The sequence below is a fragment of the Silurus meridionalis genome, chromosome 25 (genome assembly GCF_014805685.1).
Source record: "Silurus meridionalis isolate SWU-2019-XX chromosome 25, ASM1480568v1, whole genome shotgun sequence".
NCBI lineage: Eukaryota > Metazoa > Chordata > Actinopteri > Siluriformes > Siluridae > Silurus > Silurus meridionalis.
The window spans coordinates 2,931,728-2,957,500 of NC_060908.1; the positions used below are offsets into that span (position 1 = coordinate 2,931,728).

Genomic DNA, 25,773 nt, shown 5'->3' on the forward strand with positions numbered 1-25,773 from the left:
ATAATATAACAATTGAACATAATATAACAATATATACAGCATATATATATATATATATATATATATATATATATATATATATATATATATATATATATATATATATATATATATATATATATATATATATATATATGTTTCAGTGGGATGCAGTGGGATTCACCGGGATTTAGTGGGATTTAGGGGGATTCAATTGGATTCTGTGGAATGCAGTGGGCTTCAGTAGGAGGCAGTGGGATTCAGGGGGATTCAGTGGTATTTAATGGGGTTCAGGGGGATTCAATGGTATTTAATAAGATTCAGGGGGATATAGTATTATTTAAGGGGATTCAGGGGGATACAGTGGTATTTAATGGGATTCAGGGGGATACAGTGGGATTCAGTGGAAGGGATTCTGTTTGGAATTCACTAGAAACTATTTAATAAACAAAGTTATAATGTTACCCAGACAATGTTCATTATGATCTTCATTCTCATTTAAGAAAAGTGTGAAATATTATTGTTAATTTTATGATAGTGTTTAAAGAATGTGTCTAATATGTACTAATTTGGATTATGTTCATTAAAAATGAAAAAGGATCAAAATAATTTTTAAACAGTTGAGGTTCATACTAAAATAAAATTAACTGAAATAAATAAATAAATAAATAAATAAATAAGCAAAACAAAAAAACTCCTTTAGATGTAAAATTATATCATGGTTAAATATGTATGTATTAAAATATCTATCTAATCAACAAGGTAACAATTTGATTATTATTTTATAATAATAATAGTAATGATAATAATGATTATTATTATTATAATTATTATATGATTAATATTATATATTTTAGAATACTTTTTTTTTCCTTTATATGGTACTGGATGATATAGGGTTATTTTTTTATTAGTATTATTAGTATTACACATTTATGATATTTGTATACCAAAATAAAAAAATAAATAAACAAAACAAAGATTTTAAATTACATCATGGATCAATAGCAATGGCTAAAAAAATCTATTCAATTAACCAGGTAAACATTTTATTATTTTACAATAATAAAAATAATTATAATCATTTATTTTTACTATTAATATCCAATAAATATTATATCATTTATAATTACGTCAGATTATTATTTATTGTAATTAGTGTCACTAATTATTATAGTGTCACTATTATAGTGTCACTAAATTAGTGACACTAATAAAAAAATAAATAATAATCTGTGCAAAGTAATTCGGTTCAAAACAGAAAGTGTCTGAATGAATTGATCTGTCCAATATGAGCCACCGTATCACGTGACCCTTTTTCAATGGAGGCGCACATGTACTGTAGCTCAAGTGACCTGTTCTGAAATGAATTTACAAAATACTTTAGTACACTGAGACCTTCATATTCTGTGAGTATATTTGTATTCGTGTCATATTTGTGTGTTTGCGATAAATAGCAGAAATCCAGCTGTGGGCAGCAGCTACTGGTCTATAGAGAGACATGCAAGGTGATCTGACATGATGATGATGATGATAAAGATGAAGGATGAGGTTTAGGATTAAACAGATTTGAGCTGGAGATTAAAGTGTAGTAACAAAAGCAAGAGCTGTGCTTGGATGCAGAATGGATTTTTACAGTAAACCCAGATTAATTATAGTCCATCACATTAAACTCAGATTTAAAAAAAAAAAAAAAATATATATATATATATATATATATATATATATATATATATATATATATGTTGTACCGAGCACCTCAGAAACTGCTACACCAGGGCCAAAATAAAAACATGTGACTTAAATTGCAAGGTGAATAAAAACATCTGTCCAAATCAAGATCCAAAAGGTGATTCACATCATCTTCATTTTTCCTTCTTAGTATCTGTTGCGGATGTCTTCACGGGCCCTGTGGAGTCGAGCAGCTACGCTGCGAGTGTTCGTCCGTTCACCATGCGGGCCAACGTTCAGAGCTCAGCATCTCTCTGGAAAAATCCAGAGAAAGAACCAGGAAGAAACGGTGCAACAGTCCTCGAGTGCAGAAACGGCAGAAGGATGCCTGCTGGTGTACAATCCCTCTGCGTATTTCCGATCCGGAGCAGAACGCTCTGCCGTTCAGACAGGGTTTCCTGTGGAAGAGGAAAAATTCCATCCCATGCGAAGTGCTGGATTCAGAAAGCACATGATTGGTTCTTCACGCCACTTATCCGTCTCCCAGCTTGGATTAGCTTTCAACAGAGACAAAGCTGATAAACTGCAGAAATTTGATCCTGATGTTTCGACCGGTTTAAAAAGGGACACTCGTGCCTTTCAGAGGTGTAGACCCGAGTACAGCATGATGACCTACGACGCGTCTAGGCATCCTCCCGCTATTCAGATTAAAGATGGCTTGTTACTGCTTCATAAAGTTTCCTTGATGAAAAACGCTGACGCCTCAAACGTAGCTCATTTTATTTGCGAACTTGGCCGCTTGGAACCTGAGCAGACCGTGACGATCAGAGGCAACATGTGGTTTTCCAGGCTGCTGCGCTACAGTGCGGAGAATCTGCAAGATTTCACACTTCTACAGCTGATCGAGGTTTTGGGTGCCTTTGTGACACTAGGATTGTCCCACCACCACAGCATACTGGATTTATACGAAGCCGAATTCAGCCGGCGGACCAATGAGATGGAGCTGCACCAGCTTCTGCTCGTGGCTGACCTGTGGCGATGCCTTGGCCGGTCAGTCCCGCAGTATGTGGGCAAATTGTGTGACTGCATTAGCAAGCATTTTAACCAAATGGGTCCACCAGAGCTGGTCCAGTTTGTGTATATACTAGGAGAAAGCCGTCAGTGCCCCACATTTGTGCTTCAGTGTCTAGAAGGTATTGTAATGCGCCATCTAGAGGAGCTGAAGGGGGAAGAAGTGGGTGCTATTTGCTTGGGTCTGTTTAAAACTCAGAACTCGCTCTCAGAAGGAGCACTGCGCAGGCTTGTGGACCGAGCTTGTGTGGTTGTTAAAGAAATGAGTGACTTCGGGATCGTGAATGTGATGAAGTTAATGAGATTCAGTCACCTGGATCACCTTCCTTGGTTGGAGATGCTTAGCTCTGAAGTACCCCGTCGTGCTCCGCAGATGGCCGTCCAGGGCCTCATGCACATTGCTTTGACCTGCTCTGCACTGCACTATCATGATGATGGTGTTCTCCTGGCTGTAGCAAAACACCTACCCCATTTACCATCTCAATACAGGAGCAAAGATGCTGCTAAGCTTTTGTGGGCGTTTGGCAACCTGGGCATCCTTCCAAGCCAGTGCCCTAGCTTTCACCCTCGACTCACAGAAGCCCTGCGAGTTCGAGAGTCAGAGTTTCGCAGCTACCCCGAACACCTTGTAACAGCTCTGCTTGGCTTGGCGTTTGTTGGGCAGTTCCCTCAGGATTTGTTGAGTTTGGCTTTAACCCCCGAATTTACAAATCAAGTCTCAGGATTGATCGATTTGAAAAAGGATCTTTTCACTCTCGACGGAACAGTTGCGATCGAGCTGCCCGGATGGACCGGGCCACGGTTGAACCCAACAATTCAGGAGGAGGCGACCAAACAGTTATGGGACTTTGCCAAGTCTCAATTGTGTCAGAAACCAGAGGTTTTAGAGGCCGAGGCTGTTCTCCAGGAGCTGCTGGGAGGAGAGGTGTTTGTGCACAAGCGAATGATCTTACCACATGTGCGTTCTATTGACCTCGAAGTGCACTTGGATCCCAGCGGAAATCCTCTGCCTGTCGCGTCTGAGTCCTATCAAAGCCACTATAATGCAGACAAGGATTCTTTTTGCCTTCTGGATAGAAAAGAAATGCACACAGGAGTTACCCTGACTGATGATCTGCTGGTACAGTTGACCAGTGGCAAAAAAACAAAAACGCCAGAAACTTTATCCATTCAGCAACCGGTTCTGCGTCCTGTGGAGGCATCAAGCAAAAGAGAAAGTATTCTGAGGGTGGGCATTGACCTGACTGATGATCTCCTGCATGCGATAACAAAGAGGCAGGAGCAGTCTTCCGTCCACAGCCATGCTGCCTCAACTACTGCTCGGCTTGCGGTTCAAGTGACTAGTAGAAACAATTATTGTTACAGGACGCAGCGGTTAACCGGGTTGTATGCAATGAAGAGGAGGCAATTAGCTTTGACAGGGTATACAGTTGTAGAAGTGCCACATTGGGAATGGATCCCATTGCTTCGACGCTCCCTCGCCGAGAGACTTGCTTACATGCACTGTAAAATCTTCAGTAGTTTTGATTCTCTAACTAGGAAATGATTTCTGATTTGTCGTCTCCAAGTGCATTTGATTCCTATTTGGGAATGTGAGCCACAATTTTGACTTGTGTATGTGTATATATATATAATAATAATAAAAAGTGATTTAATGTTTGTTTAATAAAATTGTACATTATTATTTAGACTGCATAGTTTTCCTTTATTATTTCCGTGTTATTCCTCTTCACCTTAATGTTGTGAAAACCAATTAGTGCCTGTTATCACATAGGAGCTATAAACCTTCTTACTCCCTGTAATATATCACCACCGTCCCTCTTTTTTATAATTTATCAAGAGATATAATATATATATATATATATATATCACAAAGCTCAAACTTCTGTCCATATGAATGTGTCAAATTGGCCAGAAAAACGTTTCTTTTTGTCTAACACAATTGTAGATGTAAACTTTTTCACTTTCCAAAAATCCGTTAATACATGCGTGAATTGAACTAAATGGAACACCTTATAATGGGGGTAAAATGGATCAGCTGGTAAGGACGGAGCTGCCAAAACTGGTCATATAGAAGCAACTGGTACAGCATGAGCATCTCAGTCCCAAGTGACCAAGTCAGCACTCCTGCGTGGCTTTCAGAGAAGCGTATGTACAGTATTGCACATTGTGTGCATAAAACGTGCCGTTGTGCTCGTCCCGCCACGCTATACATAATCAGAATATAAAACATAGTGCTTTATATCCATCTCAGGAGAATAGGATCACAGAATGGGAACCCAGACGCCTCCGACAAGCCGTGGTGTTTTATAGCTAAAGAGAAGAAGGGCATTGTGAGAGAACATCTTAGAGACATGCCACGGTATACAAGGTAAACCATGTCTTCTGCAACATGTAGAATTAAACATATACATTTAAGTAGCAAAATATTTAAGTTCAATGGTCTGATGCTGTGATTGATTTTTGCAGTTCGGTTTCAAACATTGCATAAGAATCCAAACATTTGACATGTTGCCTGTTACTTTGAGGGAAAAGATTTTACTTCTCATGGATTTTCAGCTCAGACAAAACCACCAAATGTGCATCCACCACAGGAGGCAGAAGATCTGACCCAAGAAGAAAAATGACCCTGGAGTTCTGGGTATATTTTACAGATTTCAACAGATAAATGCAAATAAGTGATAAATGCATTTAATAATGTGTTTTCTTCTCTCGTGGCTTCAGATTACACTCTGGAAGCCTTTTTCATGCTGATCATCATAGTGCTCGGAGCAGGAGCTTCTATAAGAAGCAAGGAGAAGAAATGGTACTGGAAAAACTATCCGGGTTTAAAGGTGCGGTTTGTTGAGATTGGTGAAGGTCTAAGGTTAAATTCTTGACAGGGATAAACGTTCAGATATTATGGAATGTCATGGGGTGAAAATATAAGACAATTTGGCATATAATTGTAGGAAAATAATACAGGAAGTTGGAATTAGTTACCACCTAATTCATATTTTCCAATAATTATAACACAGAACTGGAAAAAAAAGAAATGTGTGTATAATTTGTTTAATGTTGTGCCCACGATCAGGAAATGTGTGTCGGATCAACCTTCTGCAACTCTGCCTGTGACCTCGCTGATGAGAGCAGAGGACAGACTGATAAAGAGGAATCCTCTGGAAAACATACCACCACAGCTGAGAAAGAAGACGACAATGCCATAAAGAAAGACAGATGATTGGGTATTTTTCCTCTAGTAAGAATTTAATGGCGCTTTCTTAAACTGGATATTACACACTGTTTTATTTCGCTTGGTGATTTTTGATGACTCTTTCCATAAAAACACAGTTCATCAATATTAATTGACTAATATTAATTTTATGTAACAAAAATACCAATACAATTATTTTTTATTTACCTTACCTTATGAGAAGATATAGGGGAGATGATAGATCACTGTTACTCAGCGTCACTCTCTTGGGCCCCTGAGCAAGGCCCTTGGGCCTGGCTGACCCTGTGCTTTTACTCCACCTTTCTAACAATGCTGGGATATGCAAAGAAAGTATTTCACTGCTGTAAAGTACGTGCGACAAGTAAAAATTACCTTTCTTCTAAATAATTAATTACCAAATCAGATTTTTTTCTTTCTATCCAGAAAAACAAAATCCTCTTTTTGTTAACGCAATATTGACTTTCTGGTGTTATTGCACCACCTGCTGGTCATACAATTGAACTGCTACATGGCAAAACCTACAAACAAATATTACACGTAACTATTAAAATGTATAAATGTGTTATTAATGGTGTTTTACATTATTAAATGTGCCTATTAATAGGATTAATGTTGAATAATTATAGTAATTCATGACCAGTTGCTGTGGTATAGGAGGAATGATTGTAATAATAATCGTTTGTTTCTGGAGCTTATTATTTTCCATTTATTTTCCACCCAAGCTGCTGCGTCGTCATCCTGGAACTTTCATTGTACAGCGTCATGTTATACAATTCGCCAAAATAACCCTTCAAGAGATCTTAAGCGAAATAAGACTCTGATTATTTTTTTATTAAAATGTATATATCTGAGCAGTGAGAGATTTTACAAGGGCAAAAAAATTCCATTCCAAGAAATCAGATTTACAGTATCAAAATCAGGTCACAACGCACGCCATCATGCACATCATTCCAAACATTAAAACCGCCGTCTAAAACCAGGTGCAGGTCCAACGGTGTAATAGGGGAGAAAAAAAAACGTTTCCATTAGTGAAACTTTAGTAATCACTGTCTGTGGCTTAACTATCAGTTCCATAAAGACGTGACGGGACCGTCATCGTGTCCTGACGAGTTCCTGATTTATGCGATGAGAAGCCAAAACATGATGACAAGCGCTACAAACAGGAAGAGGCGGGACAGGAACTGCTCGTCCGTGTGCTGTGGTGTTCCAGGAGCTGCTGCAAACAGAAGAGGAAAACTTTTATTATTATTATTATTATTATTTATCAACAGGCATCTTTATTTAGAAGGAGAATTAGGAGGAGTTTCTATAAAAATGTTATAATCGCAACATAAATGTATACATTATATGGAAAGGTATTGAGACACCTGGACTTTTCCAGCCATGTGCAGTTCTTCCCCAAACTATTACAACTGTGTGCCTCCAAATTGGATGTTTTCTGAGAACATTCATTTCCTTGATCTTGGAGATCAAACCCTGTTCCAGCATGAAAATGATCTCCTGCTGTAGAGCTCTTACCTCAACCCTATTCATGAATTGGGCATGAACTGGAACAGGACCCCCCAGGCCTCCTCATCTCACCTACATCATTACCTGACATTACTAACACCCCTCTCCACAAGCACACTCCAACACCTTGTGGAACATCTTCCCAGAAGAGTGGATGCTTTTCTAATTATTATGGTTGGGTGTACACAAACCATTATAGTATACACTTTATCTATATATTTTATCTACTTTTGAGACAAGCTCTTATTCAGAAACTGCTCACGGGCCCAGCAGTGGCCCAGCTTGGTGGTGCTGGGATTTAAACTCACAACCTGATCAGTCCAACATCTTTGCCACTGAGCTTCCACTTCCTTTTCAAAACCATAATCCATATGAGCATCCTATTCATTCTCTAATGCACAGTTAAAATGGTATTGTACCTGGAGGTGGTCTTCCATCGTTGATGTTGAATGCTGTTGCAAAAATTCCAAAGGGAAAAGCTCCGATACCGAAGGACATCTGGAAGCCGCCATCCCCGAAACCGAATCCTTGGAATCCCTGCAATAAGTAAGACCGACGTGAGCGAAAGACACAGAGGCTCTTGGAAAACTAAAACTTTTATTATTTAACCAATAATTTGTGACCAATATTTGATATGTAGATCGATTTCTCATCTCTAAACCGTTTCTCTCTCAGCGGCGCTGCTGCTACGTGAACACGACGCAGACCGAGGCGTGTCCTGAGAGTCGCATAGAACACAGATTTACATGGCAGAGGTAGAGCTGTAACAGGAAAAGCACGTCTGGTTTTATTTATTTTTTTTGTGTGTACTACAAAGGCGTGTTGTGAAGGCGTCACGTTAGAAGTCAGAAGGCGCTTGAGTCAATTTCTGATTTGCCGTTTGCCTGAAACAAAGAAATAAACACTACGCTCGACAACGTCGAATCAAATCCCGCATCGTCGAAACTACAATTAAGATTTGATGGTAGACGATATATAATTGTACACTTCACCATGACCCTCATTTATTAAATTCTGCAATAAAATCTGAGCTTTAAAAATAAAATAAAAAAACCTTTAACAACAGCGTTAAAGACAAACGGATCGTGATGCAACTTCAGACGCCGGGTGCCGTCATTACCTGAGAGGGCGACAAAAACGCCGCTTTCCCACTTCTCTCATAGGAGACGACTGATAATGAGTCCCATTGGGGGACAGCGCTTTTCTTACTAATGAATTACTTACACGCTGGCATTACACTAACTGCCTTCCCCATGTAATAGTTTCATCACACGCGGCTAGTGCAACGAAGCCTGAGGTGTTGCAAAAGCTGCACACGCAAACCCATATTTCACTTTTTCTCACCTGGACAACAATAAAAACACAAGACACAAGAGACTCGTCACTCCGGTATCGTGTGGACATTTCAAAATCAGCATTGAAGTAATGTACTTACGCCACGATTTTCCGGCTCAGGTCTCTGGCCTTGAGGTCTGGGAGGCGTCCTCTCTCTGAAAATCCCCAACGCAAGTGAACATACAGGATAGATCATTTCTTAATGAATCTAATTCTATTTATAAAACGTTTACCTGGGATCCTGCTGACCCGTACTGCCTCGCCCGTACAGCGGGATCACTTTATCTCTGCTGATTCCCGCTTTACATACCGGACACACCTGTCTGTTCGGCCTCGTTTCCAGCCACTGCGATCAGAACGAGGATTTTAGAGACGGAAGAAACTATTGTGGGTCAGATTTGCTCTGGTTTTACACACACGTGTGTATGTGTATATAAACGTACCTGATGCAAGCAAGGCCAGCTGCGTGGCAGGAATCATAGGGAAAAAAGAAACAACTTGGGTTAATACGACGGGTTCGGATCATTTCGACATGGACGTAGATCGATTATTAGTGCTCACCAGAAGAGATGGCCACATAAGCTGATTACGGCGTCCTTGGAAGTGTCCAAGCAGATGTTACACTCGAACGTGCTGTCCTGGCTGCCGGTTTCTCCCTGCGATTGAGCGCCAGAGCCGCTCCCTGTGGTGTCTGTGGTTGAAGAGCTGGATGACTGAGGAGGAGGTTGGGATGGAGGAGGTGGAGGTTGGGATGGAGGAGGAGAAGCGCTGGCCATGATGTTGTCCTCAACTTAAGGAACTAGAGTGAACTGCAGAAACCAAAGCAACAAATGATATTTATGATAGTATATTCATGGAGCATGGTTAGAAGATCATTAGGTGCATAGAAGAGAAATAAAAAGCATGCAATGGTTAAAATGCACCTTTTTATCTGAAGCATTGAAAACACACACTATACTGACGATATAAATAGTATACACACTAGATTGCGTAATAGGATCACTGTTATTACGCAGTCATAATAAACAACAAGCTAAAAAATAAGTAAATAAATACATATATAAGACTTGTTTTCAATCCACGAAGCAGCACTTTCGCCACAATCCCTTTAAATAACCAAACCAATGCTAGCGCTAGTTAGCTTCGAAGCTAGCCCTGCTATACAATCTACTAACCCACATGTTAAACACTCGTCCAATAACATCAGCCACCTCACCTTTCATCCAACAGAAAAGCCCGCAGGTGTGAGAGGAGTTCGGACCCCCGACCGCCAGCTCGAACCCCTGACTGCAACTCCACCAGCCGCGAGCTGCGCTTTCAGCTGATTGCATCAAGCGACAACCCGGAAGCGTCCGAACGTCATTGCGTCACGGGGGTATTGCGCGGGTTTCAAACGGAGATGTGGACTATGTGTAGTGCACTAGAAAGGGTGTCTGGTGTATACGCGCTATGTAGTGCACTTTAAAAAGGAGTAATAAGGTATTTGGGATTGACCCAACAAGTGTGTTCTAGATAGTGTTTGGGTTCAGTTGAGGAAAATGACGCAGTTTATGTTTGGACTGTAAAATGAGGTCTAATCTAATCTAATCATATCATATCATATCATATTGTCTATACAATAATAAATGCTGTACATGTAAACACTGAATTGTTTTACAGCAATTTTGTTAATGAGCAAACAGTTAATGAGTTTGTTAACTTTGTGTGTGTGTGTGTGTGTGTGTGTGTGTGTGTGTGTGGTTGAATGGTTTGTGGAATCTGGACAGTCAGTCTGGACAAATAATTCAGAGCCTTTTTAAGGACTGCTGGAGAATGAAGGGTGGGTGTGAGGGGTGTGTGATCAGCCACAGTAATCAATCAATCAATCAACCAATCAATTAAGCAATCAATCAACCAACCAATCAACCAATCAATCAACCAACCAATCAAACAATCAATCAATCAACCAACCAATCAAACAATCAACCAACCAATCAACCAATCAATCAATCAACCAATTAACAAAACAATCAATTAAGCAACCAATCAATCAAACAAGTAAATAAACTATTGTATTTATACAATATAATATAAACAATATTATTAATAAAATATAATTATATTATATTAAATTATGATATAATATATCGTGTTTATATATTATATCATGTTTAAAATGATATTATATTATTTCAAACAAATCTTAAATGTTACCTTTTTCTTACTCTAACACAAAATTTTGATTATATATTTAATATGATTATATTCACATTATTTCTTTACCTAACAAATATGTAACACTTGAACTGTTATAATCGCACACACACACACACACACACACACACACACATCACATGGCCGTGATTCAGTAGAAATAATCATTTGGTAATTTTTCTTTCTGTATTTTATAAATATCAGACATCACAGCGTATCATCAGCTATAGGGTTGTTCATATGCTGTTGATTGTGGTGTATTTTCTGAGCATGAAGAAACCCCCTGACCCCCTGCAGTCTCCATGTGCTTGTTATAATGCGTAGGCCGGCTTCTCCCCCTCGTCACGTCCTTTGATCTGATGTGTGAGGAAGCGGTCGTTTGGGATTTAGATAAAAGATGACAAGCTGTGATGTGAGAAAAACGCCTGGGGGTGGGTCGTGTGTGTGAAGTGTGTGCTGGAGTGTGTCTGATGTTAGGGATTCGTTGCAGGGTGGAAGGGTGTGCTATGTTTTGTCACTTAGGTGCTACTGAATTCCCTGGCTGGCTTTTAGCCGACAGTTTCACCATTAAAATCCCTACGATCATTCTTCACCCATTAAAAGAAAATTGTGATTTGTTCGTAATCCATATTTAAACAATTAACATTAGCACTGGATTTTATTGTATGGCATACGACACAAATAGGCCTTAGATACCTCCATTAATTAACATGCCACTAATGTGGTCAACTTATTTGTGCTAAACATATAATATTGATTCTGTAGAGACAGAAATATTGCAATTATTCAATCTGTCAAAAAATAATTTCACTGTGCTGCATTGTACATGTGATATCCAGCTATCTGTCTATTACAAATAATTACTAATTTATTAATATAGTACATGGCTTAATCTGATTATTTAATGAATTAAAACATGTTATTCAAACTCTATAAGTAAGACTAAGTAACATTAGGTGTTAATTTGCTTCTCTGTAGGAAACGCGTTTGCATAAATTTATCATAGAAGCGCTGCAATGACTCTTTTACAACACAAGAGGGCGACAAATCCCCCAGAGGTTCAGTGCTTTCACGAGGACTATTTATTGTTACATAACTATGGACCATCCAGAACCAGACACAGCTAAATACAAGATCTTCTTCATCACCAAACAAACAATCAGAAAAAATAAATAAACAGAAAATATTTGCATTAGTAATTAAGTGCAGAAAAAGTGCAAAAATGTGTGCATTATCCACTTTCTACCTGGAAAAATGTCATCTGTTGAATTGTTTTCCTTTATATATGTTTTTCACATTAATTACATCCATCTGCAATATTCGACTATTTTATATGCCTTCTTTTTTTATCTGTAAGAGTATGCACAGGTTTGGACTGCAAATGGTCCTAGCATGTATTTCCAACAACAACAATAAAAACAGTAAAACCAAAAAATTTATAATAATAATAATTATTATTATAATAGGAATAATAATTGTAGCCGTAGCATTTATTTAATTGTTTTAAAATAAGCCATTGCTAAATTGTGGGCATTAGAATTTGTGGGTATGTTCAATAAATACTGTTACTGTGATAAACAAAAGCTAATGCACTTATTATTTTACTTATTTATTAATGTTTTTAAGCTCTAATAACAGTAATAGCAGCAGGAGTAATAATAATGATAATAATAATAATAATAATAATAAGTGCATTATCTTTTGATTTTCATTTTTATTTATATATATTATTATTATTATTATTAGTAGTAATAGTAGTAGTATTGGAATAATAATAATAATAATAATAATAATAATAATAATAACAGTAATAATAATAATAATAATAATAATAATAATATTTGGCATCAAACTAAACTTTTATTTAAAAATAGTGTGTATAGTATTAGCAAAATTGTATAATGTCCAGAGATGGTGCAGATCCTCATGCTGTAAAAGACTCTGGTCAAAGCTGAAGTTCTCACTACACTTTTTCACTCGAGTTAAAGAAGTTTGTGTTTTAAAATGTACTTTAGTAAAAAGTAGTCATTATTTCTACCTGTTTTAGAAAGTTGTTTTCTAATAAATGCATTCAGGCAGAAGATCCACCATGTAGAACACAAGCAGAGAAAAGAGGATGATGATGATGATGATGATCAGGTGATCGTTTCTCTTCCCACCTGGCATAAATAATGTGACATGCACGACTGTGTTGCAAATAAAAAAACAGGAAGTGAAACGTCACGGCCGACGGGGCGTGTCCTGCTTCCCGCTGCTCACGTTATGACGTCACGAGCGTGTCGTAAAGCAGGGTCGAGGCGCGAGGAGCGAGAAATGACGCGAGGCTGGGCGGGGCCGTAGGCGGGGAGGGGATTGTCTCGATGTGGGCGTCTCGCGGGGCGGAAACGGGGCGTGGCCTGTCCGCTCGGTTCCGTCTGTGTGGTTGGTTGCCAGGCGCTGTAGAGGGTCACTGCGTGGGAAGTGCTGAAATCTCACAGCGTCACAGCTTTCGACACCATCGCGGCAGCTCGGCTTCAGACCTGACTCAGCCCGGGGATCCGGAGGAGTTCATGTGGGAAAGTTACAGCGAACGGAAGGGAGGCAAGAAACAAGCCGGATTGCTTTCGCGTGTCGTGAACTCGGATCGGTGTCCCGTGTCCCTGGTTCTATTTCATCTACAGGATCTGTCATCTACCGGAGGCTAACAGGAGCTAGCTTAGCGCTAGGGTGGGCCATTAGCAGCCACTTTTGGCTCACGTCGCCGGGGTATCAGTCCCCCTGATCTGCACGCCAAAGTCTACTAGATGATTATGGAGAGGAAGAGGATCGACTGCCCGGCTCTGCCACCGGGCTGGAAGAAAGAAGAGGTGATCCGGAAGTCGGGACTCAGCGCTGGCAAGAGTGATGTTTATTACTACAGGTAAAGTGAATGAGAAACTGTTTACACTCACACAAAAAAGTAGGGGTGCCATTACTTTTGGACGTTGCACCTTTCAGGATATTTGACTTACCTACACTTTTCATGTCTATTGATAGACTGAACATCCCAGTTTACTTTCTTCGTGTCCCTTTTTACCGCATCATATCCTAAAATGTCCTTATAAAAATGTCCTCATAAAAATGTCCTTATAAAAATGTCCTTATAATGACTTTTAAATAAACATTTATAGTAAAACACAAACATACACCCAGAACGACACCGGTTCTGGTTTGGATATATCCGTCTGTCCCGTGCCATACGACGCTTTCGCTCATCATTCAGTCTCGAACATCTCCGACCCTCATCCTATCGTCACGTGAACAGTCGAAGAACCTTCGTCGTCTGCTTTCTACCTCGATTTTATTGTTACAATTCTTCGTCCCGTCGTACTTTTTGTCGCTTTACGGTTACGCCCGAAGAAGTCTGTTCCTGTTATCCGTCGCGCCTATCCGAGACTCCTTCCTTTTCCCCCCTCATTAAACAATACACGTCCAACGCGCTCTTGTTGTATACGTCTTTGCAGTAACGATAACGTGTCGATACGGCGTTTCGATATAACGGTGCATTTGTGGCCTTTCTGTTGACGAAAAGAAATTATAACAGTATATAACATCTTCACACAATCAGTCCTGAGGTGAACGATGTCCCGATTTCACCTCGGGATGACCACGCCCCGAACGTCCATCTCACGTGACTGGGTGTGTCCCGCAGTCTGCTCGCTAGCTCTCCATGCCGTGAATGGTGTAACCCATCAAGGAGCCTGACTCACTGATACACGGATGACTCAGTATCTGGTTACATGAGCACGTTCTGAGGAAACGGACCTTCTTTTGTGGCCGGTGTAAAAAAAGGGGAACATAGAAAATACGGTAGAAAAATGGAGAACGCCGTCTAAAGTCGCGAATCGTTTGAAACAGATAATACGCTAGTTGCGTTTGTAGAGTTGACCGAACGTTCGTACGCCATTTTTCTTGTTTTAGGGGGGAGACGTTTCAGAAAGTGTTACATCGTTAGTCTTTTCAGAGATCCAGAGGAGTGGAAAGATTTTACGATCGTTACGATCACCGTTCCACTCCCAAATTTCTCTTTATATCTCCATATGTCTCACAGATATTGTCCGCCTATTAAAGAACGATTCTTTGAAAACGAAGAACCGAGCAAGAACGCTCGTAGGACCGTCGACCTCTGGATGTATCCGCTTGCGCTTTTAACTGCACACGTGGGTGCGATTTGGTGCGAAACGACTCACCGCTGGCACACAAACGTACTGGAACGTACAGGAAATGGCAGCCCAGGTAATCGGCGCACACGTGCCAGAAAATAAAGCTGAAGTCACCGGCGTGGTCGAGCTCATTTCCTCGCTTCACAGACCGCCATTGTTCTTCACTTTTCATCTTGGGGGAAAAAAAAACAAAGGAGTGAACGAATACGACGATGTACGTCGTGCGCTTTGGGTTCCGGACACACCTCGGGAACGACGTGGCGTTAAAATAATCCCGACGATTTTATACTTTCGTATCAGTATTCAGGATCCGACTTTTGTTTCCGGGACGAAATCCGATGAGGCGGTTGGAGGACGACGTTTTCCGGTCGGGAATAAAACGAACGGCAAACCTATAAAACGAGTGATTTCTTTGCGCTGTGGCGTCAGGAAAGCCGGCTTCCGTGCGTGTTTTTTGTGCGAAGCAAGTGCTGATCTACTGATAGCGAGTGCTTTTGGTGTACCATCACTTCCTGTGTGGGTGTCCCCGCATCGAATCGCTGCAGGCCTCGGGTTTGCAGTCGTGACCGACCTTTCCTCTGCGACCTCTCTCCCTGTTCGGTGCGCTCTCCCTTCTCTTTCCTCCACCGTGTTTCAAACGACATTTCCTCCTTCTTCCTCCATGATGCACCAAGATGACACCTTTTTTTTTTCTTTGTTCCTGCTTTGATAGATTGATGATAGTTTTTTTTACAGCGCTGCAATAAGCAGAACAAAAGCCGTGAAGTGCCTTTCTTTCTTTCATTCTTTCTTTCTTTTTTTTTCTTTCCTCCTCTCCTCGTTTTCTTCACGAGTCAGTGGTGTTCGCGCGCGGGGTGGGGGAGGGGTGTTTGCCGCGGCTGGTTCTGAGGTGCCGTGATGGCGAGGGGAGGCCTGTAAACCGATCCGCCGACATTGGTGGCGTGGTTTCTACTAGGTGGCGTGCTGTGGTGCGGCGGCGGGGGAAGGAACATACGGTGGTGTCAGGAGCGTCGCTGTTTCCAAGCCGCTCTTGTATTAACGGTACGTTAAGCCCGAACCGATGCTTCGGCGATGAACCTTGTACGCATTCCCAAGACGGGCGACTATAATGCGTCCTGCTGTTCAGGCAGACGCTTAGTCAAAAAGGGTGTGGAGCGTGTGTGGAAAACAGGGTGTGGAGCGCCGAGGATCTGGCCGAGCTTCTTCCTTTTGGTTTGCACAAGATGCTCTGCTTGTCAGAACTCCATTCACTGCAATGGATACATCGGTCCGCTGCGAACGCACTATTTATCGGAACAGGAAACACTCTCGCTGCAAAAGCAGAGGCTGTCGATGACGGTGTTTTTTAAATTTTTTTTTATATCCTGCTTTGACCGACGTCGACGTGAAGCTTGACCAGAAGTGTCTCTTCCATTTTTTTATTTTGAAAGCCAAGCCGTTATGTAACCAGATGGAGGCATAAACTAATGAAAAACAATAACAGGAGAACTGCACAAGTTGTACTTCTGACTTTCGGAACATGTTGTACCTTTCGAAGTCAGAGATTGCACACACACACACACACACACACACACACACCTGAGATATGTGATGAGTGTGCAGGAAGTGCTTTCACTTCTCGTAATGACCCAGGTGTCGCTGTGTAAGGACCACGGATTACTGCGAAATAACCAAATTATTATGTGAAAACAGGAACCCATTTCCCTCAGCGTTCTTCATGTCCCGGTCTCATGGAAAATCTCTTATGCAATCTGCAGTCTGGATTGAAACGAGGCACAGAAAAGGATGGAGTTTCTACATTTGAGAGAGCTTCAAGTACTATAGAATTGAAGAACAAAATAAACACAATTACACTAACGCCTTTCAATTACGCCACTTTTCCATCAGCTTTGACAAGCCAGTTATGGATGCGATAGACGGAGGAAAGAGAAACAGGAGGCTTGGGGTTTCTCATGAAGAGCATCTTCTACAAATAAATGTCAGTCTGTAAACACTTGTAGATCAAATCAAATTTTTTGAGGTCTCCAAACGCGCTCTTGGCGTTCAACCGCTTCAAGTTTCAGCGCACGACACTTCAGTTATTAATACGGTTATAATACTCCTCGCTATGACGACACTGACTTGTCCATGCTAATCCGGATAAATCCCAAATCGTCTGAGATACCATCTAAAACGATCCGCGTCCACACTTTCGTTTTCAATCGTTTCCCAGAAGTTGCTCATCCACACTGAAACGCTTGAAAAACGCTTTGCATCCCTGTAGTGCGCACGAGCGAAACGTAAGACTATTCGAACCTCGTTGTTTCTGTTTGTTTACTTTCTGGCTCTTTGAAATGTTGTGGCAACGTCTTCAAACGCGTCATCGTTTTTTTCCAAAAGCCTCAGTTTTTCACGGTCCACACAACGTTTTCACACTTTGGAAAGCGTTTTTTCAAAAAAACGAATTCGTGTGGCGTTCGATTTGAACGAATCAAAAAATGCTACAAGTATCTGGTGTTTCAGAAGCCGTCAGCTGAACTGAATGTGTTTTTTTTTATTCAGATCATTGTGAGATCTTTTTTTTTTTTTACTTTTCGTGCTATATGTTTAATTAAAATAAAAACAATTCCTCTTCCACGCCATTGACATCATCGATTCTTCCTGTCGCGTTCCATTTAAAAACAGATTACCAGCAATCATCTACAGTCTCATTTTCCACTTCCAAACGAACCATGCCATACTTGCGTCCGAATTCAGGAAAATGTGGGCGGGGCTAAAATAAAGAGAATAGGGAAGCTAACATCGACGCGCAGAAAAATTTCATCAGACGGGTTTCTGATTTTTCCTGATTTCTTTTACCAGAAACATTCCACAAAAATTAGAGGCACACAATTGTATAGTATGCGCTAAGGTGAAATTGTACCTTCACTTGAACTAGGAGACTCAAACTCCATGATCCAGCTCCATGATCCAGCTCCATGAAGATATGGTTTGGAGTGGAAGATCTCCTGCTATAGAGCGCAATCCTATTGAGTAAAGTCATCCCTTTGGGATGACTTTACTAACACCCTTGTGGCTACATGAATCTTCACAAATCTCCATAATCACACTTTGAAATCTAGTGGAACATCTTCCCACAAGTGTGGATATTATTATTACAGCAAATGAGGATGAAATGTTGAAACACTTTTTATGTCCCTATAGTGTATGTTTTGTGATGGTAAAGTAACACACACACACACACACACCAGGATAACCTGGTATACGGGGACGTGGTAGCTCAATGGATAAGATTTTGGACTTCTGATCGGAAGGTCATGGGTTTAAAATTTCACCACCAGGATGCCAATGTTGGGCCTTTAAGCAAGCCCTTAACCCTTCATTCCTCAGCTGTATAATGCCATAAATGTAAAATTTCAATGTATTTTGCTGAGTCATGCAATTATTTTTTATTTCTTTTTGTTAATGTTGGCATAACACCCTTGTCCAGATAAAAAACCTGTGCCTGGATTTAGCATTTTTATCACTTCCTGCCTAAACTCCTCTGTCTTATTCCTCGTCCTCACAATCTTTCATCCCCGGGCCGTCACCAAAAAGTCTCACAACATGACTCGAATTTAATTCTCGGTATCAGTTTGCGAACAAAACGCCATGGTTTATTGTGTCGTTAATCACAAACCAGTTCTGTCACCAGGATCTTGGATACAGAGGTGCTCATCGTGCTCATCGCACACGTCCGTGAAGCATTATTCAAACTTCATTTCCTGTTTTTACGCTCTGAACGCTCTGACGGCGCTACAGCGACTCAAGGATTTTTTTCTCTCGAGCCTGTAAAAACCACCACGACCTTGTGTGCATGCTCGTGTGCTTGTACAGCTCGCTCTCATTAGGTGGGTTTCAATTAAATTCAGCGCCGCTTGCTTCCTCCTCAGCATCCGCAGGGTTGTGTGAGTGTGGGGTTTTTCCCTACTTACTGGCAAGAGCTGGTCAGCCATTACACAGAGGCCAGTCATCGCTTCTCAGATCTCGGCTTGGGCCGTCCAGTTCCTGACCGTTCACCGTGGTTCTAAATTAGGACGCTTTTTTTTTTTTACTGACTCACTCAGGGTTTGATTTATCATCTAAAATCATCTCTTCCAACCGCTTCATTTCTCTACTGGTGGAAAGTTTTCTGTAGTTTTTCCCAAAAAACATGAGTCTCATCACTGGTCACCAGTCGTCCACTCGGCATGTGAGAAGGAAACCGGAGAACCCTGAAGTGACAACCCAAGCAGATACGAGGAGAACATGCAAAATTCAATCGGAGCGCAGGCCCAAACGCTGTAGCAATGCTACGTAATGCACCACCGGTTCAACTGGTATAACTGCTGATCTTTAATAGACCTGATTAAACTCAGTTTTATGTTGTAGATCTAAAAAAAAATAAAATCTGTGTGGCATCTTTGATAAGAAATATACTGGCTTTCCTTATGTAGTGCGCATTTCCTCTTTCTTTTTCTGCGTGTCTCTTTGACAGTGGTTGTGTGTGGACGTGACGTTCCTGACCTGCTCTGGTCTGACGCAACACCATTGTCCTTGGCCTCGCCTCTCCGATTCAATCATACGCGTCACCAACCCTATCGCTCTTGGCTCTTTTTCTGATCGGGAAAGCAGATCCCTCTGTAGGATCTCCTGGAGCGTATTTAAGGCAGAGTGTCTGTCAGTGTTCTGAATAGAATGCGTTTTTATAAACACCTCTACCTTTGGACCACTGGGCAGAATAACATAGCTGACTAATCCCTTAAGGCCTTATGGGAAACGAGCCAACTGCATGCTTCCTGTTTGTGTTGATTGTTGAATCATGAATCCCTCTGGGCTGAAGTGATTTGCCTGCTGCGCTTTTACTGAGTCATTCGTAATAAAGACAATAAATTCCAAGGCCACACTCGAAAGTCTCTCGGGGCTCGAATTCTCCTACTCTGATTAGTATTGTGTATATAAGTGCTGTACCCTATCGCATTAAATCGAACCATATGTCATTGGTAGCTGCTTCATATGTATCTTCAGTGTATCGTATCGTTGGTTTCGTATCGAATCGGATCGGAGTTATGGAGATGCACATCCCTATTATGTATAAGCAAATATATGCATGTATATATGCAGTCTGATATAAAATGTCATCACTGTTACCATCCTGAATTGGGGTTTTCTAAAAATATAGAAATGAATACGTTACGCTTGAAGGGCCTTGCTCAAGGGCCCCGCAGCGATAGCTCGGTGATGCTGGGATTTGAACTTCCGCTTCAATGTCCAACGACATGTTTGTTAAATCCGTTCTATTACCAGCATGTAGTATGACGTCTGTTTGTGAGAACAACATGGCCTCACCTGCGTCTTGTTATCGGACTCGAGCTTTCGCCCGGAGGAGCTGATTCGTCTGTGAAGATGTTGCTCACACACACACACACACACACACTGACCCACGGATGATAAATAATTGAGTATTCGGTGGATCTCGCTCTGCTGCTCTGCTGGTTTATAAGGAAATTTACGTTTCAATGTTTCTGACTCACGTTTGTACAGAACGTAAACAACAACATGCACCCAATTTTGTGATGAAGATTACTATTATCCACCGTCTGTTCGTGTGTGTGTGTGTGTGTGTGTGTGTGTGTGTGTGTGTGTGTGTGTGTGTGCGTTGCTCCTGCTGTCTTTATACTAGTGACACTCTTGCACGCTCTTCCTCTCTCTCGTTCTTTTTTTTTTTCTCTTTCTCTTGCTCTCTCGCTCACCCCTCCCCCTTTTCGCACAGCGTAACCACACTGCTCGTCGCCTGGTTGGCCTACGCCCTTTTAACGGCACAGCCGACTCCCACTGTGCCCTCCGGGAAGTGCCCTGGAGGCTCGTGGATCTTACCCCGAGCTTGGGTTTAGGTCGCAGTCGCACAGAGGAAGGGCTCAGTGATTTATTCCAAGGGATAGCGTCGGCTTCTAGGCCTCACGCCGCGTCCATATGGCCGTGCGTTCCTGTTTGAGAAACTTCACCCTGTGACTTCGCTCACACTGCTGCTTTTTCACGCCGCATAATGAAGCACTGTGCGTGTTGAATTCCCAAAAAAATAATAATAAATACAAAATATATATATATATATATATATATATATATATATATGTGTGTGTGTGTGTTAGTGTATATATAAAATATATAATTTCTTCCCTGCTCTCGGTGCCTCTGGATGCAAGCTAGTCTGCTGTGAGTGTCTATGTACACGCATGTGGTTTTCTCTGTCGTTCACTCGGTCTTTCTTTTTGACTCATCCTCTGACTCATGCGCTCCATAGGTAAGCCTTAAACCCGCCGCTCGGCCTCCTGCACAGTCATTTCGTCTCGAGCCTGCTCAACGTAGCGACCCGAAAAGCGAAACACGCTCGCAATTCCATCTAAAAGTCCTAACTGAGAATCAAAATCTACATAGAATTATAATGCTGCATCTTTTCTACTTCTGGAGAGCAGCATGACACGCACGCACGCACACGCTCAAACGCAGTCGTGCCACCTGATAGGCATCTTGCCACCATGTTAACTGCTGCTTCTGCACTGTCGCGTTGCGGCTTTGCAGCTCTCGACACTCTCGCCGAAGTGTAACCGACGTACCCCGTTTTCTGGTTCATGCTTCTTCGAGGTGGCAGTTAGAGAACAGGGGCGACCCGTTGCCGTGGGTAGATATCGCTGCGTCTGAGCACGTCCGCGTCAGGGTCAGCTGGGTCGCGATTTGCATGTCGCCATGGATTCTAAATGCAAATGAAGTCCCATTAAAATAAATAAATAAATAAATAAAAAGAACGCAGACGTAGCAAAATGCTGTTTTTTTTGGGGTCTTGATTTCCAGTTTAAAGATCTATTCCATGTAAATCAAGAATCAAATGGTCTAATCAGTAATCAAACACAGCCATGGGGCCAGGAAGAACAGAATATTTATTTCTCTCCTTCCCGGATCTGATCCAGATGGTCTTCTGTAACCGTCCCTGCTGTAAAGGAGGGGTCACGTCCTTTGCCTTTCCTCGTCTCGTGTACTAAGCCGAGCCGGATTACCGATTCGTTCTTTTTTTTCTTTTCTAACTTGTCGAACGAATAGTGTCGAAGGAGGCGTGGCTTAAATTTCTGTCTTTTTACATTATAAAGCAGGAGAGACGCGGACGGAAGTTTTTTTTTTTTACCTTTACGTGTCGCGTCACGATTTATAAACTCGTTAGTCACGCGCTATGAGTCACACGTTAAGAGATACCCTTGAGGTCTGGTGGGGATTAGGACACACCCCTTTTCTATATTTTATGTATTTTCTGGAGAATTAATGTCATTTCTTTTTTTCGGTTTGTTTCTCACCGTTTGCGATGTTTCTCTTTTTTTTTTTTTTTCCTTTTTTTCTTTCTTTTTTTTTTTTTTTTTTTTTACAGTCCATCAGGGAAAAAGTTCCGTAGCAAACCTCAGCTGTCCCGATACCTGGGGAACGCGGTGGACCTGGGATGCTTCGACTTCCGGACGGGAAAGATGATGCCTAGCAAAATGCAGAAAAACAAACAGAGGCTTCGAAGCGAAACTCTCAGTATGTCGAAGGTAAAGACACGCAGTGGCGCTCGGGACTTACAGTCGTAGCAGATTTCAGTTTTATTACAAGCATGCACGGTGCTGTCAAAAGTATTGGGATGCCCGATTTTTTGTATGTGATTCTTTTACTACTAAACTGGAGCTACACACGTTTGTACAGGATGCATTTGGATACGGCAGCACTTGAACTAGAAGAGCCAAACCTGTTCCAGCATGACATTTTTCCAGTGCACAAAGCCAACCCCATGAAGATGTTCTTAACATGGAATTAGGACCCTGATTGCACTTTACTAACACCCTGAATACAAGTTAGCTGAATGCAATCGCAATCAAATCTCCACAAAATCCAGTCGTCTTCCCAGAAAAGTGGAGGTTCCTATAGGAGCGAACAGGGACTCAATTTTGACCGAGATGTTCAAAAAAGCACATCATCTTATGCTCAGGTGTCCACAAACATTTGTCCATGCAGTTAGATAGACAACGCATAGAAAGACATACGAGCTTTTGAATTCGTTCAACTGGAATAAATGAAATGATCGAGAAACCTTTTTTCTCGGCTCCAGGGTTCCATCCAGAGCTCTGGATGAGACACCTGTTCTCCGGGTTTCATCTGGGTTCTCGGGTTTCCTCCCACACCCTGGGAGTTAAAATTGCAGTGTTAGATTGAGAATTAAAACATGTTGCAGCTAAAAATACTGCCAGAGAGTAAATATTAGCAGCAGTGCCACACTATACATTCATATCATGAACCACAGAGATTCTTTAATGTTGCAGGATGATATACAGGAAGTTTGATGATGTGTGTGTGGTAGTCATGTGCACTTTTGCACTTCTTGCACCATGGTGTGTGTGTGTGTGTGTGTGTGTGTGTGTGTGTGTGTGTGTGTTTTTTGTGTGTGTGGTTGTTTAGATGCCAGCAGCTGCCCTAATCATTGTGTCACCCCGGCTGAGCAGATAACAGCAGAACTCATTCGTGTCATGCAGGATCTGGCACACTGTCAAAGAGAAAGGGAAAGAGGAAAAAGCACAAAACGGAAGCTTCTAGAATGCCCCGGCAAGACTGCTACTCTCTTTCGCTTTGAGAAGAAAAAACAATCGAGCGTGTACCGTTCAGCACACTAGTTTTTTTTTATTTACATGGAACAGATCTCTGCTTTTTTTTTTTTTTTCTTCGCCGTACACACCACACGCATGACTGATCCATTTCTGAGCTTGTTACGCAACACACAATAAGAAGATATGAGATTGTTTCTCCAGAAATTGTGCAGTCGAGTTTCTGATGGATAGTCGGGTCACAGAGATGTACATCAATCAGGCAAAACATTATGACCACCTGCTTAGTGTTGGGATGGGATCACCCTTTTGCCCATTTTGCTGCCAAAACAGTCTCCTGATCCGACAAGCATTAACGGCATGAACCTCTTCAGCAGTTTGAGCTACAGGATCTCGTCTGTTTTATCGGATCACACGGACCAGCCTTCGCTCCCCACGTATATATATATATATATATATATATATATGTATGTTAGATTTGCCTGCTGTTCAAACTTAAAATAGAGGAGGGACATGGGGTATATCGATATAAGGATTCTGAGGAAAGGAGGAGTTTTATGGCTGTAGTGATGGAAGACATGCGGGTGTGTAATTTGATCGAGGCAGATGCAGAGCACAGGGTGGTATAGAGACGGATGATCTTCTGTGGCGACCCCTAACAGGATTTGAAATTCACCGTTGATGTGGCACTCGGCATCTCGTTTTGCGCTAGAAATTGCGTAATCACTTTGAACGATTCGTGTTCCTTTTTTTTTTTCTTTACATTTCAATCCTGATTGGTCATCAGCTAAAACAGTATTTTTTGCCTCTAACAGCTTTTATTTGTCACATACACTATATGGACAAAAGTATTAGGACACTGGACTTTTCCAGCCATATTTTCTCCCCAAAATGTTCCCACGAACTTTTAGAGGTGGACCAATAGTGGATTTTCCCAGAAACATTTTTAAAATGAATACTGGGTATATAAAAAAACTAAATCCAACCTAACACTCAATGTAAAATGGTACTGAACGTTGATAAAAAAACAAAGAAAACCAGTACTGCATACTGAACATGTGATAAATGAAATAAATATATTAATTATAGCACTCTCCGTGCAGCGTGCGGTCTCACGTGTAAAACGCACAACACCTGGCGTCAGTGATTTACCTCTAGAGGCCGCTCTCGTGATGACAACGGACCTTCTCAGCCGCACCAGCAACTGACGAAAACCGGAAAAACTATCGGTATGTATTTCTCCGATAGCCGATAGTTCCGATAATTAGCCGATAATTGGTCACCGTCAACACACAAATTGTATAGGACGTCTTAGCATTACATTTCCCCTTCACTCGAACTAGGAGACTCCAAACATGTTCCAACATGACAATGCCCCTGTGTACAAAGCCAGATCTATGAAGATATGCTCTGCATGGTTTGGTTTACAGAGCTCTGATTTCAACCCTGTTGGAATTAATTGGAAAATCGAGTGGAATATCTTCGCAGACTAAATGTGGAATGAAATGTTCAAAAAGCACAGATGAATCTTATGGTCAGGTGTCCACAATCTTTTGTCCATATAATGTACATCGCATGAGTTCAGATGGACGTGTTCCTTTTTTTTTTTTTTCTCCAAGCCTTGATTTCCGAGCATGATGGAACACAACATGCAACACTGATTGCGTTACATTCCTTGTTGTTTCACTTTTACTTTTCGGTTTTATGGCTTCCTTGTAGGCCTGGGCCATTTTTTTTAAAGATCCCTCGGAGACTACATGGGTGTGCGTGTGTGTGCATGCGCTTGTGTGTGTGTGTGTGTGTGTGATGGCGGTATAGTGAATGCTAAGATACTATCTCAAGAATGTGTACTTTGTAGAATGGCCACGCCTATTGATGCTGGATCTCTCTCTCTCACACACACACACACACACACACGTGCGCCACACGTCATGCAAACTCTTGAGCTATATTAAGAATTTCGAAGTTGCAATTCGACACCAATCGCTGGCACACCGAGCGTAAC

At 41.4% G+C, this 25,773-nt stretch overlaps 3 protein-coding genes and 1 long non-coding RNA gene across 5 annotated transcripts in view; 3 read left to right on the top strand and 1 right to left on the bottom strand.

Annotated features, from left to right (window-relative positions):
• Positions 1-1,286: 1,286 nt before the first annotated feature.
• On the top strand, positions 1,287-4,405 carry LOC124379119 (FAST kinase domain-containing protein 5, mitochondrial). The gene is made up of 2 exons (XM_046839231.1): positions 1,287-1,388; positions 1,862-4,405. The coding sequence occupies exon 2, from the start codon at positions 1,874-1,876 to the stop codon at positions 4,265-4,267; it is 2,394 nt and encodes a 797-aa protein (XP_046695187.1). The 5' UTR covers positions 1,287-1,388; positions 1,862-1,873; the 3' UTR covers positions 4,268-4,405.
• Positions 4,406-5,185: 780 nt separating this feature from the next.
• Positions 5,186-5,941, top strand: LOC124379420. The gene is made up of 3 exons (XR_006924422.1): positions 5,186-5,362; positions 5,446-5,555; positions 5,795-5,941. It is a non-coding gene; the product is annotated as an uncharacterized LOC124379420 (long non-coding RNA).
• Positions 5,942-6,745: 804 nt separating this feature from the next.
• rnf185 (ring finger protein 185) lies at positions 6,746-10,153 on the bottom strand. Of its 2 annotated transcripts, none has more exons than XM_046838513.1 (7): positions 9,996-10,153; positions 9,341-9,588; positions 9,223-9,241; positions 9,013-9,125; positions 8,880-8,934; positions 7,864-7,981; positions 6,746-7,148 (listed from the first exon to the last, which is right to left on the bottom strand). In XM_046838513.1, the coding sequence occupies exons 2-7, from the start codon at positions 9,553-9,555 to the stop codon at positions 7,054-7,056; spliced, it is 615 nt and encodes a 204-aa protein (XP_046694469.1). In that variant the 5' UTR covers positions 9,556-9,588; positions 9,996-10,153; the 3' UTR covers positions 6,746-7,053. The 2 variants fall into 2 exon arrangements, with proteins under 2 accessions (XP_046694469.1, XP_046694468.1); XM_046838512.1 differs by having other exon boundaries at positions 6,746-7,151.
• Positions 10,154-13,225: 3,072 nt separating this feature from the next.
• The window catches only part of mbd2 (methyl-CpG binding domain protein 2), a 30,927-nt gene continuing 18,379 nt past the window's right edge, over positions 13,226-25,773 (top strand). The window contains exons 1-2 of the mRNA XM_046839092.1: positions 13,226-13,871; positions 22,565-22,724. Of these exons, the coding sequence (XP_046695048.1) occupies positions 13,756-13,871; positions 22,565-22,724 (276 nt within the window). The 5' untranslated portion in view covers positions 13,226-13,755. The remainder of the gene's footprint in view (positions 13,872-22,564; positions 22,725-25,773) is intronic.